The sequence below is a fragment of the Camarhynchus parvulus genome, chromosome 8 (assembly GCF_901933205.1).
Source record: "Camarhynchus parvulus chromosome 8, STF_HiC, whole genome shotgun sequence".
In the NCBI taxonomy this organism is placed as follows: Eukaryota; Metazoa; Chordata; class Aves; order Passeriformes; family Thraupidae; genus Camarhynchus; species Camarhynchus parvulus.
Window position 1 is genome coordinate 12072511 of NC_044578.1, and position 17534 is coordinate 12090044.

The 17534-nt window shown below is 37.9% G+C and overlaps 1 protein-coding gene across 1 annotated transcript in view; it reads right to left on the reverse strand.

Moving 5' to 3' along the window:
• Nucleotides 1-3836: 3836 nt before the first annotated feature.
• The window catches only part of ADGRL4 (adhesion G protein-coupled receptor L4), a 73601-nt gene continuing 59903 nt past the window's right edge, over nt 3837-17534 (reverse strand). The window contains exons 15-17 of the mRNA XM_030953908.1: nt 7639-7730; nt 5913-6081; nt 3837-5472 (exon numbers count right to left, since the gene is read on the reverse strand). Coding sequence (XP_030809768.1) covers nt 5410-5472; nt 5913-6081; nt 7639-7730 — 324 coding nt within the window. The 3' untranslated portion in view covers nt 3837-5409. The remainder of the gene's footprint in view (nt 5473-5912; nt 6082-7638; nt 7731-17534) is intronic.

A 17534-nucleotide genomic window follows, 5' to 3' on the forward strand; every position in this document is an offset into this window, starting at 1 on the left:
TACACAGCATGGAGCGTATTTTCAGCTTAAGAAGTGTGACCTGATCTTTTATCTTGAGCATAAATGAGCTCATACTAACATGGCTAAGGTGGGCACTTGTAAATGGAGGGGAAAACCCCACATATGTTAACTGACTGGGACAAAATCAAAAATGGCTGAGGACTGGTGATCAAAACAGCTTGAAGTTCACAAAAAAAAAAAAAGGCGCATAAACATCATGGAATGAAAAACAGCTAAATTAATTCCACTACTGATAATGAGCAGGAAGCCCAGTGCTTGGGATCATGAGTTTATGCAAATCTGTTATTACTGCAAATTGGCATCCTAAGACCCTGATCATACAACACTTGCACATATGCTTAACTTTATGCACATGAGCAGCCTCATTAACGCCAAAGACTTAGTCGTGCATAAAACTGAGCAAATACATGAGTGTTTGTAAGATTGGGATTTAAACACAAGGGAGAGAAAACAAATTTACTGTATCATCAACAATTATTTCTGAAACCCAGCAGAAGCCAAGGTGATGCCAAGAAGTCTGCATAGTGCAGAAACAGTCAAAGAGAGAGAAGAATGGGATTTTGAAGATTGTTGCCTTTAACTCAATCCATTAGACCAAATAATGGTGGGCCAGACACAGGAGAAAAACATCTCTGCCTAGATTAAATATAACTTATTTTAACAAAGTAAACTGGATTGTCTCTTAAAAACATAGTTTTAAAACTTAGTTATTATAAAGAGGAACAGTTTATAATCAACTTGGATTTGACTAAATTAGCACTGTCTCACAAAAGTCTTACAAAATTAATATAAATGGTGTTAGGTTTATGTGGATACAGAAGCTGACTGCTGCATTTATATAAATAGTTACAATAAATACAAAGGCTAACATTGCAGGGAGGTGCCTGTTGCACTGCAGTGAAGGCTGATGGTCAGTCTTGGTGCTAGTTTTAATTAGAATAATCAGCAATGCTTTGGGAAACAGAGGAGCTTCCCCTATGTTTGATGAAAATACACTTTTTCCTTGGGAATCCAGAGGAGAAAGTATAATAAAATATGAGCACTTACCAGCAATGCAAGAAAAAACCCAAGGACCTGCAAAACAACAGCTGTAGAAGGAAAGCCTCTGCCAAATTTAAAGGGATAGTTCTGGAAAAGGAATTCTGGGAAAAATGCAACCCTGCATTGGGAAGATGTCAAATAAGGCCTCTACAAAACATAATTGTTAAAGATGTAAAATAAAGCCTCTACAAAACATAATTATCATAAATAGAATCAGTAATAATTTATGTTTCAGGATAATTTCAGTGTGCATTTTAAGCATTTTTTGTTCCACTTGGAAAAAAATAAAAGTACATTCTCAAAAGTCAGTTTTACTGTTACTTTTTGGTGCATATGGAATTTTTTTCATACTTTCTGTTCTTCTGAGCCAGTAGGACTGCTGCTGTCAATATTGCAGTGCAGCAGTAAAGTTGGTGGAATTACTGTATTTCATATTAGCCACATCTTGCAGCGTGTTTTGAAGCTGCAGTTCCAGGGCCTCCAGGTTCTGTGCCTGGCCATGGACATGACTCCTGGCAAAGTCTGGATGTGTCAAGGGCTCTTGGTTCTCCATAAGGTTTGTACAGGAGCGTTGTCATGGAGATGCAGAGTCTGAAAGCAGCAGTCCTGTCCTTCTGCGCCTGCAGCTCCATGGACAGGCTGCCCACGGCGCCGGCCGGCCATGGGGGCTGAGCTGGCAGGGAGCCAGGCAACTTGCGAAAATGCTTTAGCACATTTGCACTTGACAGTTTGGTTGTTTTTAAATGGACTATCAGTGCATTGCTGATCAGCTGTTTTCAAGTCTGCATCCGTCTTAAAGGCTTAATTTTATATAAAAATTGCATGGGGGATGACTTTAGTGAGGTGGCACAGTCCCTTCTGTAATCTCAGCACTCAGCACTGGATGTATGAGAACCAAAGGAAAAGAGTAACACAGGCTGCAGGAAGCTGTTGGCCAGTGGCTCTCCTCCTACCATCTTTTCCCAGAGCAAAGAAAGTTTTAGCTTCATGGGTTTTGGCTTTTCTTTCTAATCTATATAGATTTCAAAGAAGGAGGTAGGTCTTCTCCTGGGGTTAATTGGCACATGGCAAGAGTGTGATTATGAACTGGCCTTTAAGGAACTATGATGATAAAGATATAAAAAGTGAAATTATTGATGAGAAAAGTGGTGCTGGAAGTGTAGCAGCTGGAGGAATCAGCCCTGAAAATATTTGTTCTGCTTCACATAATTGTGTGCAGCATTGCTTTATCTGTGTGGTCAACAAGGGGCTCAAGTTCTGGCTTCAGAGCATCCCCATGTTCTGAGCTGAAGGTCTGTGACAGCTGGGGAGTGGCGAAAACTCTGAAATAAATTTGTACTGTATTTATCTTGTTTTAAATGACTACCTGCTTCATTCCAATACGTAAAGAGCACAGAAGTTCTGTTTATTAGCACAGCTCCAGCAGAGTGAATCTCCCAATGGCTATGGTGAAAATATTGCAGTTTCCTTGAAATACGATTCTAATTCTTTGAGGGAATATTTATTTCAGAATAGATGAGTCTTTACCTTATTTATTGTATTCTGAAACACACCTTGAAATGCAATGCTGAACACAAATTTCTGTTTGGTTTAATGGAAAAAAATTTCTTCATCAAGCATTTACTTTCAGAGTGAAACCTTAATATTTTACTTTTTATATATCTGGTCAATCACTGATTTGTTTTAACTTTTTTATTTTTCCTGTTGGCCCCACTGGACATGTCACAGGCCTCTAAAACGCATAATCTTAAAAAGTGTTAAACAAAATTCTTAGTTTTCAAACCAGCCAGCTAGTTGATCTGATAAATAGATTACATTAATTTACTTTTGGAAAAACAGTTTGCTTAGCACTTGAGAGCAAGTTTGCATAACAAAACTGTAACTAATGCCTGATTATTATTTTTCTGATTTGATACCATAGACTAGTAGAACAATCCAGGCTGGAAGGGATCTCGGAGGGTCATCTCATCCACCCTGCTGCTCAGAGCAGGGTCAGGTTGAGATCAGGTTGCTGGAACTTTATGCAGTCTTAAAAACCTCCAAAGATTTTAACGCAATCGTATGAACTCTCTGGGTCATGGTGTCCTAATGGTGAAAAGGATTTTCCTCATGTCTTGTTGATACCTCTCTTTTTTCAGTTTATGTCCAATGTCAGCCCTTCTCTCTCTGCTGGATTGGGGTTCATGCAACTAAGGGCTGTGACAAATGAACCTTTTAATTGTGAGTACATCTGCGTGTGCTAGGAAGGACAGTTGCAATATCCTTCAGGGTCTGAGGCAGGGAATCTAAAAAAATGTATCTGCTCTTTATGTGCTGTATTAAAAGATGAAAACTCATCCTTGTATACAAGGAAAACAGTTTCAATGAAGATCTGACCCAGAGACAGGAGAGCAGTTTTCCTATAAAAGATGTTCTTTCATTACAAAGACTATTGTAAGCTAAACATTTATGATATATTTTCTTTCCAAGGAACTTTTTCAATCTCCCTGAGCATGCTGAAGTCATTATATAGTTACTAGAGATGCTTTGTCCAGATCAGCTTACTATAGGTTACAGTTCTGCAGGAGATTAAAAATGATGGGCTGGTAGATATCCTTCTAAAAATACTCTTTTAAGTAATATGTATCTGCATTTCCCAACCTTAGAAGAACATAGACAACAGCAAAGGAAATACAGCAAATAATTGAGGGCAAATGATATGTAACAATGTGAACTTTTACCACTGTATTTATTTAAATGAATGGAAATGTCAAAATGTGAAAGCAAAGCACCCCAGTTTATTCACATATTTTACATTCAAAGGACCAGGAGATTTCTTTAGTTTTTTTTTGAAAAATAGACTACTCTTTTTTCAAAAAACTTGACACAGGCATGGAACATACTTAATGAAGCCTATCATTGCAGTGCATACAATGAAAACCTTGTGTATAAGGAAAAAAAGTTAAAAACCAAAGTTGACCACTACTAAAAAAAGATTTCCTTTAATATAAATAAAATTCAGACTAGTGCTTTATTTTAACAGACAACACAACAGTGGGATTTATTAACAACTACATATTTACAGTGCCTCACTGGCAAAAATACTGGGCTTCATCTGAGATCCTAGACACTTCCTAAGAAGGTAATGTGGACAGGAAATTGCTCAGCACTTCACATAATTTAGGTGCTAAATGGGTGAAATTAAAGCATACTTTTCAAATAAGTCAGATGCCATAGGTGGAATGGTTGATGCATTTTGTTTATGCTCTGATCTGCCAAACTTGCACCTTGGTACTCCCTTTGATTTTAGTGGTTCTAGTCATACTCCTAAGGTTAAGTGCAAGATTGATTCAAACCCAGGAGCCTCAGAGGAAGACAACTGCTTTATTCAAAGATGCCGTGAGAAAACTGCTGTAATTGAAATTTTACATGGTATAGAGCCACATTACCTTGAATTTAAATCTGTCTTCTTCTGCATGGGTGATTTCTACCACTTTAATTTGATCCTACAAAGTCTGGATTCCAACCATCTATGAAGTGACAAACCTGTGAAAGCATCTTCTCCCCACAGCCTCCAAAATCATAGTGCCAGTTAAGCAGATCTCAGTCTTTTTGGCAATTAAATAAAATGAGAACCAGATCTCTTTCAAAGTATTCACAAAATAATCTTTCAGTTATAAAATGACTGTCCCACCATTCTTGTATCAGATCTGACCTCAGCTCTTTAGATCTAAACAGTTCTTTAGAAGTTATAAAAATAAAGGACTGATTAATATACAAATATATATTTCAGAGTGATAAGAGAATAATATTAAACAAATTCCTTTTTTAATCTACTTTAAATTAAAAGAAATGTTTTCGAAAGTCTAGGCTGAAGCAGATCTTTATCTATTGACTCTTTAATGGAACCCATTCCCTGCAGATGGTCACATACAACTTAATGTATGAAATTTTTTACTACAAAAGGATGGTGAACATGTTTCCACTAGCAAAGCACTTCATAAAATCTGCTGTGCCAGTTGGTTTCTGGTATCTTGCTTTCAAGAACTGCAGATATTTTTAATATTAGAAACAAAACCTCAATGATGAGGTCTTGAGATTATTTAGAAATTTCTTTCCCTTTTCTTTATTAATATTTGTTTTGCAATGATCCAGTTTGTTTTGTATACTGTTAGTATACAGAATAATACAGATGTTCTGCACAAATGCACATGTATGTACAAAACCAGTAATTCAGTTAAGAGCTATGCCTGCTCACTGAGTCATTTCAAACTTTCAAAATACCATATTTTGCAGTAATATCCATATCAACACCATGTAAGTTTCTTCTTTCTTCTGCTGAGATGCTTTTGGGTGTTTTCCTCCCCTTTATCTCAAACAGCCGAAACAGCAAGGAACATTTTTGAACAATCTATAATACTCCTCCTGAATCTGAAATAAAAATATTGAATTCAATTTTGAAATAGATTTATTAATAGCTCTATATGTCTTTGAACTCATTTTGTACTGCTCCTGTCACTACATATTTTAAGGTGAGGCTGACCTTTACTTTAGGACAGACCACTGAAGAAAGTATCATCCCAGGCTAGTGTGGGTGAATCTTGCTGCTGATTGAAAATACTGGAAGTTTTATTGCACACGTTGTATTATTCTATCAGGTTAATGGCGCTGTAACCAGTTCTACCATTAAAAAGCCCTATTTTCCCATGTTTCATACTTCATTTTTAAAACTGGACAAAATATGTAAGAACATAAAAACTGGACAGAGGTTCTGCCTCCACTGGAGGCAGAAGCTCACCTTCAGGGCTGGGCACCTGGTCAGTGCAGGGGCATGAGATTGAGTCACTTCCCACAAGGAATAGGATACTTACCTTCCTAGACAGCACACAAAGAAATATGAAGATGAACATCCCCTGGAATGCATTGAAGATTGTAAAAAGATAGGCAGTAACCACAGAGCCTTGGACCACATGGAGGACACCGAAAATCCAGGTAGCCCCAAGGAGGAACAGGAGAGCAAGGGCACCACGGGCACAGGATCTGGACAGGGAGAAAACATTGTGAACAACACACAGGCAATGCTACTCTCCTTTCCCTCCACTTTGGGTGGTGAGTGCTGCCTTGGAAATTTTTTCACAGCTGCCAAAGCCTGGGAAGTGCAAGTGCAGGGGCTGCTCTTCAGGGTGTGCTGTAGCACTGTGGCATGAACAAAGTCACACAATCACTTTGGAAGAGCAAAGGAGTAAAACTGGAGGGCCTTAAAACATTGGCTTCTTTAATCTTCAGCTATGTTTTCTCTGGTGTACTGCAGCACCATATGATTTGATTTAAATCTACTGTTAGTGTAATTCCCCAAGGAAAAACATATGTCTGTTATGAAGCATTCCCCCACTTTTCCTCCTCCCCCCTATCTTCCTTAAAAAAATAACCCAGAAAAATGTTCCGTATGCTCTTAGGTCAGTGCATGTGCATGACATCAAAGGATTCCCAGGCTGCCTCTCAGGTTCACTGCAGAGGACGGTGCCAGTTATAAAACCAGGCTCTTTTTAAAATTCTGTCTCTTAAAAATGAAAAAAAAAAAAAAATTGTTTTTAGAACACAAGTACTCTCAAATAGTTCCTGGGTCAGCATATTGATGCCTTAAAATTGTAGGAACTGATTGGCTACAATTTTTTTTTCCAAGATGCTGTAGAGCCCTGCTCACAGACTTGCACAAATTACAGTGCGTTGTCTTGGAAATGAAGCCACTGATTACTTTCTTATTCATTCTCAGCTTAGTTATTGCAGGACTTCCTTTGAACAGCAGACATTTTTAGCACTGTTCCCCTGAAAATTGATAATTTGCAACTTCATTAGAAACAGGTCACCACATGAAGCTATGAAAGGTGAGGAATAAGAGAAAGTAATCAATCAAACAATTGCTAAATCCTGACTATAAATCTAGTGCAATGCATTGAAACTGCAGGAGTGTTCCTAAGCAACACAAACAGTAAGTTGTTTTCAATGTTCCCTGTAGTACACTTCAGCTTTTCCTGCACAAACGGTTTTCAAGGTCCCTATAAATCAGTTTTAAAGAGAGTGAGTTGATGGAAAAATCATAGCAGCATGCAAAGTAAAGAATCTGCTCCATCCCCCCAGTGCCACAGAAGCACAATGTCCTACTGCAGACTTTTCCAAGTAATGTGAATGGCTCCAATCTCTTATCACTTGCTACTTCAAGGCAAATATTTTGGTCCCATTTCAGAATAGATCTGAATTCTGTTTTGCCTTGCATAGAAGCTGTGGAAAATACTTAAGAAAAAAGGACAACTACTTCTTTAACTTTGCCGTCAGCCTTTACCCTCTGGTTGACGTGTGCCACTTGTTTTCTTTGTGCATCTTTCACACACACCCTATCATACAAGGTATGACTCAGTGGGAATAGTGACTGCAAAATTTATGTCCAAATATATATAAGGGTAATAACAGAAAAAAAAGTCTTTCTTTTTCTACAAATCTCAGGATATTGAACTGTTACTTTTGAATACTCATTATCATCTCTGTCTGTATTTAAACCTACAGAAAGAAGGTAGAATTTGTACTGAATGGCAAACTTACCTTATATTTTCATAACAACTGACTTCTGGCTTTAACATTGCAGTGTGTCGAAATACTTTATAAATAATCACTCCAAAAGCCAACAAATTAACCTGGGGGGAGCAAAGAGAAAAACTTTTAGTTCAGACCGGGATACCTTTGAATGTCAATAACTGTTAAACATTTAAATGAAACAAGTCAGATAAAATTTCTGTGTATCTGAAATCTACAGAATCCCATGCCAGGAGGGGAAAAAACCCACCCTGTTCTGATTCACTTCTATTAAAAAAATATAAGCCCTGAAATAAATATTGATCAAACAGGGATGTAACCCCACCTTATCTCAACAGTATCACTACCAACAGTCTGCAAATGTTTATTGATTTTATTGGTAAATCTCTTCGATTTCCTGCTGAGATTATTTTTCCTGAGTAGAGATGAAGTAGAGGAAAGGAAAGGGAAGGAAAGGAAAGGAAAGGAAAGGAAAGGAAAGGAAAGGAAAGGAAAGGAAAGGAAAGGAAAGGAAAGGAAAGGAAAGGAAAGGAAAGGAAAGGAAAGGAAAGGAAAGGAAAGGAAAGGAAAGGAAAGGAAAGGAAAGGAAAGGAAAGGAAAGGAATTTAAAAAAAGGAAAGAGAAATTTAGAAACTCCTAAAAAACCCTCTGCCCTATGGGTTTTCTATTGTACTGTATCATATTGATGTCAAAATATGTGTGTCTCTTGTTGCTAAATAACATTAACAGTATCATACATTTTGAGGTCTTTGAGGTGTGAAAGCTTTCAAGTGACAGAAAAATCTTAGAGGCGTACACAAATAATTTAAAAAATCTAGCTTTTACTGAAAGGCTTCTCTGTATATCTTCTTTTTATGGTTTTTTTTCATAGATGAATAGTTTTGGTGTTTTTTCCTCGATTTTTTACAATAAGCAATTTTGCAAATGATGCTCAGTTCTTATTCTGATGCTTTCTTGCCTTGGCTAGGCTTCACTGATCTTTCAGTTAAACTTATACTGCATTCCTTTAAAAAGGTGGAAGGTTGCCTCCTTACTTTGCAGCATTTAACATCAGAATATATTTAAAATATTAGTAAATGAACCAAATTTTAGCTGTGTGTCATTCAGGTACTATTTGTAAGTCTTTGGTTGCAATCCTTTGGTCATTTGTGGGCAAATCCTGTGGGCTTCCAGCTGTAGAATGAATAGAATTAATGCCTTTCCCAAGCAGTTTCTTCAGAAATACTGTATGGTTTTCCTCTGCTTCTTATTAATTAAAAAAACCCCAAACCAAAAACCCAACCCAAACAAAAAAAAGTGTCTCTGGAATAAAAACAAAAAGCTGTTGGAGCACAGCACCACTTGAAAAGGAATCACTTTCATTTGTTAACACTCATAAGGTATGTCCTTAGAACATTTTTCTTGTGTCAAGGGGGGAGTATCTAATATTAAAGCAGTCTCTGCTTTAATTAGCTGCATGCTTATAGTTTAATGCAGCATAATATATTTACAATTTGATAAAGACAGGAGATAGAGCTGATGAGCAGTTTTGGGAATTAATCCTTCACTGAATACCTTGTACTAGTGCTGATCATGAGAGCTATTCTGAAGCTCCTTATATTTAAAATTGTAATCTATGATATCTCCTAAACCAGCAATTTTTCAAAGTTAATTATGAGTCAGTCAGCAGTTGTGGATAATTATATGCAGACTTACTTTTTATTTTATATTTGTTGGTGAATAATATATCAAATAACTTCATGCATACACTGTAATCTGCATAACTCACCTAATGTACTTATTAATTTGAAATAGGTAGCGGGAAATGTGATCAAAGTACCAGAAGTATGGAGAACACATTGCAACTTCTTTAAAAACTGCCAGAAATAGGTTCTGTGAGAAGCTCCATGGGCCAACCCCCCTTTCTCACAAAACCAGCTGCAGAACTGGCAAGGTTTTGCTGAGCAAGGATGGGGTGGGCAGCAGGCTCCATTTCTCCTTGTCCCAGTGGGGCTCCTTTGCACAAATACTATTTGCACTGTCCGTTTCACAGGATAATAGGATTTGGCCTCCTGCATTAAAGTAATACCCATTAACTGTGATCTTTTCATTCACCAACCCATTCGAATGGGAATAATCTGTATGTGTCAGGGGAACAGCAGAGGTTAACACCAGCTTCTTGGAGTCAGCTGCCAGAACACAATTATTGTACAATATGTCTCAGGTAGCCTCACAGGAGGTAGTGTTACAGGGTAATGAGGGTGAACTTAACTTCTGAAACACTTGGTCGTTTCCAAGATTTATTAAAGTCTTAAGTCAGTCTTTGCCCCATTTTTAAGCACTCCATTAATAAAAAATTTCTATAGCAAAGTGAAAGCACATAGACTGGCTGTATACAATGCTTCAACCTAAGTTAGAAACCTCTGGAACTGCATTTTGTCCTTTGAGGGGGGATGAAATGGATGACAGCAAAGTTGTAGTAAGTGCCCTGTGACACAGAAATGAAGCAAAACATGAGGGAAAACAATAGCATGAAATCATGGGTAAATCCAGGAGAAAAAACCTACCTAATGTAAACAATGTGTCAAGTGTGGCCTTTGGAGAAAACTGGTAATCCAAAAGATATCCCAAAAGGTATCCTAAACTTAATGCATCCTGCTTCAACCTGATACTCTGCATGTTCTTTGCTATGAACATACCAATGGCCTCTATTTCTGGGAAATGTAAAGTAAAAAGTTCATATTGGATGGCAGGACTGAGTATGAACACTAATATGTTGAACTTATTAGGACTAAAAGGGAAATAGAACTGATATCCCCAAAGAGCCTAATGTGTTCCAACAAATGGAATGAGAAGTCAAATCACTTAAAATGCCTAGCCAAAGGTACAAGCACTTAAGACATTTGAATTTGTATCCAAAACTGAGTTTCAAACAAGCAGAAATTGAGGTAGTAGGCTGCAGAAGTAATCTAAAATACAGATGTACACAAGAAGTCTTGGATCCCCAAATTTTCTGTCTGAGAGAGAGGGGCTTCTGGATGAGAGATGCTGAAACATCTAAAAAGTTTCAATTGCTCCTTACAGCCAAATATTGTTTTATACTTACTTTGGCTGTAATAATGTGTTTTCATTTTTTAATTAAACCACAGTCTTAAGATCTTGTTGAATAAACCTTGAATGACACTATAATTAAGACTGCCTTAAGGTGACAGGCAAGGTGAATGAGAAGGAAATGGCAAACATACGGCATGCTGTCCCCGGAGAGGGAGCAGGCTGGAGCAGAGCAGGATGTGCAGGCAGCTGTGACACCGAGCTCAGGACAGGCTCTGCACAGGGCCAGCCTGGGGACAAGTTACCTGAATAATGAGCACAGTTAGTCTGCAGCTCGGGGCAAACCCAGGGCGTGAGGGGCTGTGGCACGGCCGCGGTTTTATCGAGTGAATAACGATGTTACAGTGTGACACGGCAGGCTCTGGTGCCTTTGTTTTCAGTGCTATTACATGGCTGAGCAGGCAGAGAAACTGCTGTGTCCTGAGAGGGGCTGCTCGGCAAGTCTAATAGACTAGAGGGGAATTGCATTGATTCCAAGCCCTGAACTGAATAATTTTTTTGTATTTTATTTATTTAACAAACCACTCCAGACTGCTATTGGGCAAACAATGCACTCAGTCCTTATCACTTTACAAAGAAAACCTCTGACTTTCTCCCTGCCAGGGCAATTCTCTGAAGTGCTGAGCATCTTCAGCTCTGCCTCCTCTGCAATTCAGTGAGAATCATGTTTCACTCATCATTGCTCAGGTGCACTACAGGACTAATTTTAATAATTAATCTATTCCTTTTTTTTTTTAAGTGGTTAATCAAAGTCAAGGACTGATACAGAAAAAGCCTCCACTCACAGCGTCTTCAGGGAATCAAGTCTCCCTAAAGATATTTGTAAAAGTATTTTTAGCATTCTTAAATTCTAGAAATGTTGTGGTATATTTATGAACAAATGAAAAACTTAAAATGTATTTGTGAGAAATAGGCAATGAACAAGAGCAATTAATAGGATGCCCATAAAATCAGGATTCTGTAGATATGGGCAGCTACATTTATGTAGCTGTATAACCCTGGGTAATCTCTAAGGAGACACAAACCCAGGAGCTGGGTTGTATTGTACACCTGAGATGGAGTTTAAAGGAAGGATGGTAAGTGTTATATCCCTCTCTGGGACATCACATATGAAAAGGGTCAGAATGATTTAGGGTTTTGGAGTGAATTCTGGCCCCATTAAGCTAATATGCAGAATGCCAGTTAAATAGTAAAACTCCTATTGCCACCAGCATTGTCAAGGCTTTATCACTGCACACCACAGAGAATGGCAGTCCCAAGATATTCACAGGCAACAGTGGACACTGCTGCAGGTTTTAGCACTTAGATGTGTCATGGATGCACACTGTGGTGAAGAGCAGGACAGTGATATTTTCCTGCTGCTATTTTGGGGGGATCTCCTTGTTACAGTTCCCATGTTCAGAACTATGATGTTGCTGGGTTAGGTCCAGCAGGCACACAAAGAAGAGTTCAGAGCAATCTGGAGTGGTATGACTCCTAGGATCGGATCTGACCCACAGCACTGATCTGGATAATATCCTCTTGCAGGAGAGAAAAAGCAATTTAGAATTCAAAGAAATTTACTGGTGTGTCTAATCATCTGGTCAGCAATAAGGAGGCTTTGCCAAAGGAATTAGCCCAGGGAGCTCTGTTCAATCAATCAATCAATCATATGTATTTTAGAATAGGATGGGAAAAGCAGTGTATGGAGTTATCCTACCTCCACCTACATCTAGGATAGCCCTGAAAGTCTGCTGGCAGATTAGCATCCCTCCCTCTGTCTCCCTGCTACCTGAGCAGGTGCTTCTGCAGGGAAGGAAAGCTGGGCATGGACAGAGCAAGATGCTGCTGCTCTGGCTGCCTCTCCTATCAGGTCTGGGACTGCCCCAGCAGAGAGCACTGAGGAACAATCTCATCTATTGTCTAAGCAAATTACCAACTTCTCTGTGGATTGCTAGTATTTTAGAAACTAAATAATAATATAAGAACGAGCATGTAGGTCCTAAAATCCTAAATGTTCCAGGCTGCTGGAGTTCTGCTAATAGCACATTGCCTAGCAACAGCTATATTTAAAATAGGTTCTTAATTCCACTCTGAAATGTACCTATTTTACATACTGGAAGAGTATTGCAGTGTTCTGTCCTCAAGTAAATATGATGTTAGTGCTTCACACTGCATGAAACTCTGTATCCCTGTGTAGATACAGAATGGTATTTATTGTTAGTTGAACACTGAATAGGATGAGCTACACAAAATTTAATAAAACTTGCAAATAAAAATATTTGCACTCATGTTGAAGAGCTGTAATTTCTTTCATAATTAATTACAATTAAATTGTAAGACACTGAGTGAAGTGATCTATCATCATTTTGCCCCATCAAGGTAGCTGAAAGCTGTCAAATTTGACAACTAAGACATCTTTTTTCCTTCTTCCCCCCATTCCTTTTTTAAAGCAAGACAAAGAGCACTTGAAAGCTCAGAGGGGAATGGTCTGTCTTTCATGGCAGTAGCTCAGTTAGCACCTGGACTTGTGGTGAAATGAAATGGATCAGGACTGGGCATTCAAAAAAATTTCATCCAAGACTTTTTTTCTTGAAAAATGTCAGTTCATTAGCACTAAAAGACATTTACTGTTTTAGACTGTGTTTTCACCAGGAAACGCTTCCTGACTAGGATAGCTTTTCTGAATAAAACCAGAAAGGACACTCCTGAACAATGAAAATCCCTGTGGACAGCGCATTTATACAGGATGTTGGAGACATGGGGCACAATTTTCTGTTTTACTTAATATTCAGACTTGGCTATGACCCTTGGTTTCTCCAGCCCTGTATAGTTATTCACTGCTACTGCTGGAGCTATTCCATGCCATATAAATAATTAAATATTCACTGGAGCAGAAAGACCTGGATTTCCCTCACCCCCCAGTTCCTCATCCAGGATTATCTAAAGACAGTTTTGTTTTTTAAACACTGCTGCAATTGTTTAATATGAGACTGAGGTTTTGAGAATATTTCCAATGCACGTTATTTATAGAATGAAAAAGGAATTAGTAATTTCATGTACGATATCTTTGTGTAAAAAGATACAACCCGGCCTTTCAAAAGTTATTAAAACATTTCAAATACCAGCCTTTAAAGGCTCTCTAGTGTTACAAAGAAGAGAAGGTATAAGAAAGAGGCAGCTAATTCTAAAGACTCAGACATACTACTTCTGATTCAGTCTGAGCACTTTACATTCAAACTTCAAAAATGAAACCCCCAAATCATTCCCTTTTCCTTTCTTAGTCTCTGTCTCAATAATTGATGAAACCATCTATATGCTGATGTCAGATCTCACAAAAAAGAATGAGAAAATTTCTCCTGCTGCTCTCTTAGGCATATACTTGAATTTTTTACATATATCATATTGAATTTGGCTCTTTCAAAAAATGTCTGAAGTTCAGAGCAGCTGTATCTGTATCAGTCTGTACAATGACCCTCATTACGAGTGTTTGAATTAATGAGCTTGTGATGGTCTGAGTTCTGCCAGGGAGAGCAATCCATGTCTGCCTTTCTGGCTGGATGGCTGATGGCTGGCTAAAGCGGCAGCGTTCAGTGGGTCATCGTTATTGCAGCCCGGGAGAACGGAATTAAGTTGTTAACAATACAACCGTTTAAGCTTCAAAATGAAAATGTATGCTGTATTAATTGCATAAAATTGGACACAAGCTGGCAGTCAAACAGTCAGGGTTTGTCTCCTGACTGATTTATCTCATTACCATGTCCCCAGTGAATATATCTTCTCGAAAGCTTTAAGTATACAACAGCAGTCTTATCTGGGAGTAGGAAATGGAACAAAAACATTAATGAACCCCCTTTAGGCTGCATTTTTGGGAAAAATTTTCAATTATTCAGAGGTAGAATTTTATGCTTCTAAGATTTTAATGATTTCACTTGTTTTAAAAGTTAAAACATAGCGAAATGAGTTTATTACAAATCCTGACTTGGGGGAAAAAAAAGTTCACATAGGATTGCTTTTTATTTATGAATACTTCAAAGTTTTCTTTTACAGACTTCAAGCTATAGATTTAGACTCAATTAAGTGTCTCCTTTATATTTTTAGAACATTTAAAAGAAGACATAAATAAATGAATAAATGGGGTTTCCATGCTTTTCATCAGGGTAAACAGCTTTGCAGACTTGTGGATTCAATGTTATTTCTTATTGGATTGGAAAACCAAACACAATATTTACTCAGCTCTGCATCCAAGGGCAGGAGAGATGAACCAACAGAGTTGTACCTGACCTCAGCCATAAATGTTACCCCAGTTAGATCCAGTGGTAGGACTGGTGTCCTGTTTTGCTCACAGTGTAAATAATTCCTAGGTTTACTTTTGAGAAGATGTATTGTCTTGTGAGTTGGGAGTGACATAAATCAGGCTGTTTAATGAACTGATTCAAGGTCCATCAAAAAGCTCAGACCACACATTGCTCCTATCCCTATGGTTTCCTTGCATACATGGAAACCTTTCTTAGGCTGCATCTGGAGCCTCGTGCAGGAACCCTGCAGGAGTTTCACACAGCAAGGAGGAGTGAAATAGTTGTACATCATCTTTTAGTACAACTAGCTTCAGTGACTGGATGAGCTACCAGGAAGGAGAAAGCATCAGGAGCATGACTGAGATGTGAAGTCTGAGAACAAGCTGTATTTTCAATTTTGGAGGTGTGAATATTTGTCAGAAAGCTATTCATACCTTCCACCATTTGCCAAATCCTCTTGAGGATTTGGCCTTTTGCTTTTTCAGAACTATCTGTGATTCTGCTGTGGATATGGTAACAAAATCCCATGGTATGATTTATTCAAAACCACAAAAGCTTCTTTTAGTGTCCAAGTGAGATTTCCAAGCACAGTATTCCTCTGCAATTACAGTTTAAGAGTTTAAGCTCACCTCTGTAAATGCCTGTCAGGGATGAACCAAAGGGGCAGTAGGATAGTGGAAGAAAATCTGATTCAAGTGAGATGTCATGTGGATTAAGTCATTATGTAATTGCTAAGAAAGTTCAAAAGACATCATCAGTCTATGCTAACTCTTTAAAGCAAACCTATGGTGTCCTTTCAGTGAGCAATTTAGGGTAAGCATATATGTTTATAGTAATTGTGCTTAGAACAAGGCATATAACAGAACCACCAAGAAGATATTAAACAATTAAAAAACCCTAAAATGCAAAACAACAAAACTAACGGTATTTCAGTCAGTTGTGTGGCTTTCCTGAAAAAAAAACCAACAAACCCACAAAAGCTGATTATACATGGATCCATTGAAAGAGTGGGCACAGTATGTCACCCTAGAACTGAAGGAGGATGTGTGCAACATTAATCTGCTCTGAGCTGGAAATCTGCAGTCAGCTGGCACATGCAGGTGGTCTTCTCCTTTGCCTTGACATCCACCTGTGCTCCCTCCCCTGCTGTGTCTGCTTGGTTCACTCTGGGTGACAGAGGACACACTTGAGTTTCAAGTCTAGTGTCCTTCCAGTGACTGCAAGGGAGAACTTCATATACTTTTTTCTTATAGAACTACTAAGTTGATTTTTTAAAAAACAAACACTTTTGTTTGGAACATCCTTCAAGGACCCTTCAGCCTTATGTAATGAATTTGTTACTATGCAATAACACAGGATCAAGTAATTTTTCTAATTACATTACTCTAATATGACTAATAGGCATACCCTTTTTTTTCTAAGTATTCCCAGGGACCATAGAATTGGGGCTTTAATAGCAGAGAGAAGAAAGATAAAACCTTGATTCATGAGAAAGCTCTGGTCTTGCTGAGAAATTGCATCCACTGGGTTTGGCAATATGGAAGCTGTTGATCCTGTCCACTGAACAGGGCAAGTATTTTCTGACTCAGTTATTATTTAGCACAGCAGGTATTGTTGCTGAACAGCACTGTGGTTTAAACTAATCTGTTTCAAGCAAAGTTGCAGACTCGGTCTTTAATGCCACTATATAATTAATTCTCCCCACTTTATCCACAATGGCATAAGAAATGCCATGGAGACACCTTTAACTGAAGCCACTGAGAGGCTAATGAAAAGGGGACTATTACTCTTTAAAAAAGAATAATAAAGGCATTGCTAGTCCCAGTAGGAATTTATTTTCACTAAAAAGGCAGACTGAGAAATAACAGTAGATATAAAAAAATGTTTTAAACAGCTATTTTTCTGAAAAACACATAGTTAACGGTAGAGTATATCTTTCACATCTATCTAAGAAACATAACTAAGCATTTATCACAAAAAAAAACCCACTGAGTTTTTCAGGGCATAAATATTCACTGAAAAAATGTGAGATGGTGCTATGTTTTGTTGTGGTGGAAGTCAGAGGTCAAGCAACATCTTTGATAATAATTATTAGAATATCAAGAAATGTCGGGAATACTGATTGTGCAATGTTTCACTGAAGAACAGGGATAATAAGGTGAGGAAGCCCAAAGAGACAGTGGACTTGATGACATCACTGTGATGTGACTCACCTCAGAGGGGCTGCTTTTTCTTTTTTTTCTTTTCATTTTTATTTTTAAATGATAACAATGGTCTGTCAGACCACGTTCTTTATTGAAGCTTGGGAAAATGTAATGCCTTAGATTCTTTGAATATTTATTTTTTATAAGAAATATGTTCGGTTTGAATAGTCTAGATTAAGTACATGAAATTTGTGAGTATATGAGAAAACAGCACAGTAATGGATTTGCCAGGAATTCTTCTGCATTGATTGCAGCAGTATTACTAATCCTGAATCAAACTAAATGTACAGAACTGAATAAGTATTAGAGCTGTCCATTAAGATTTGATAAATGC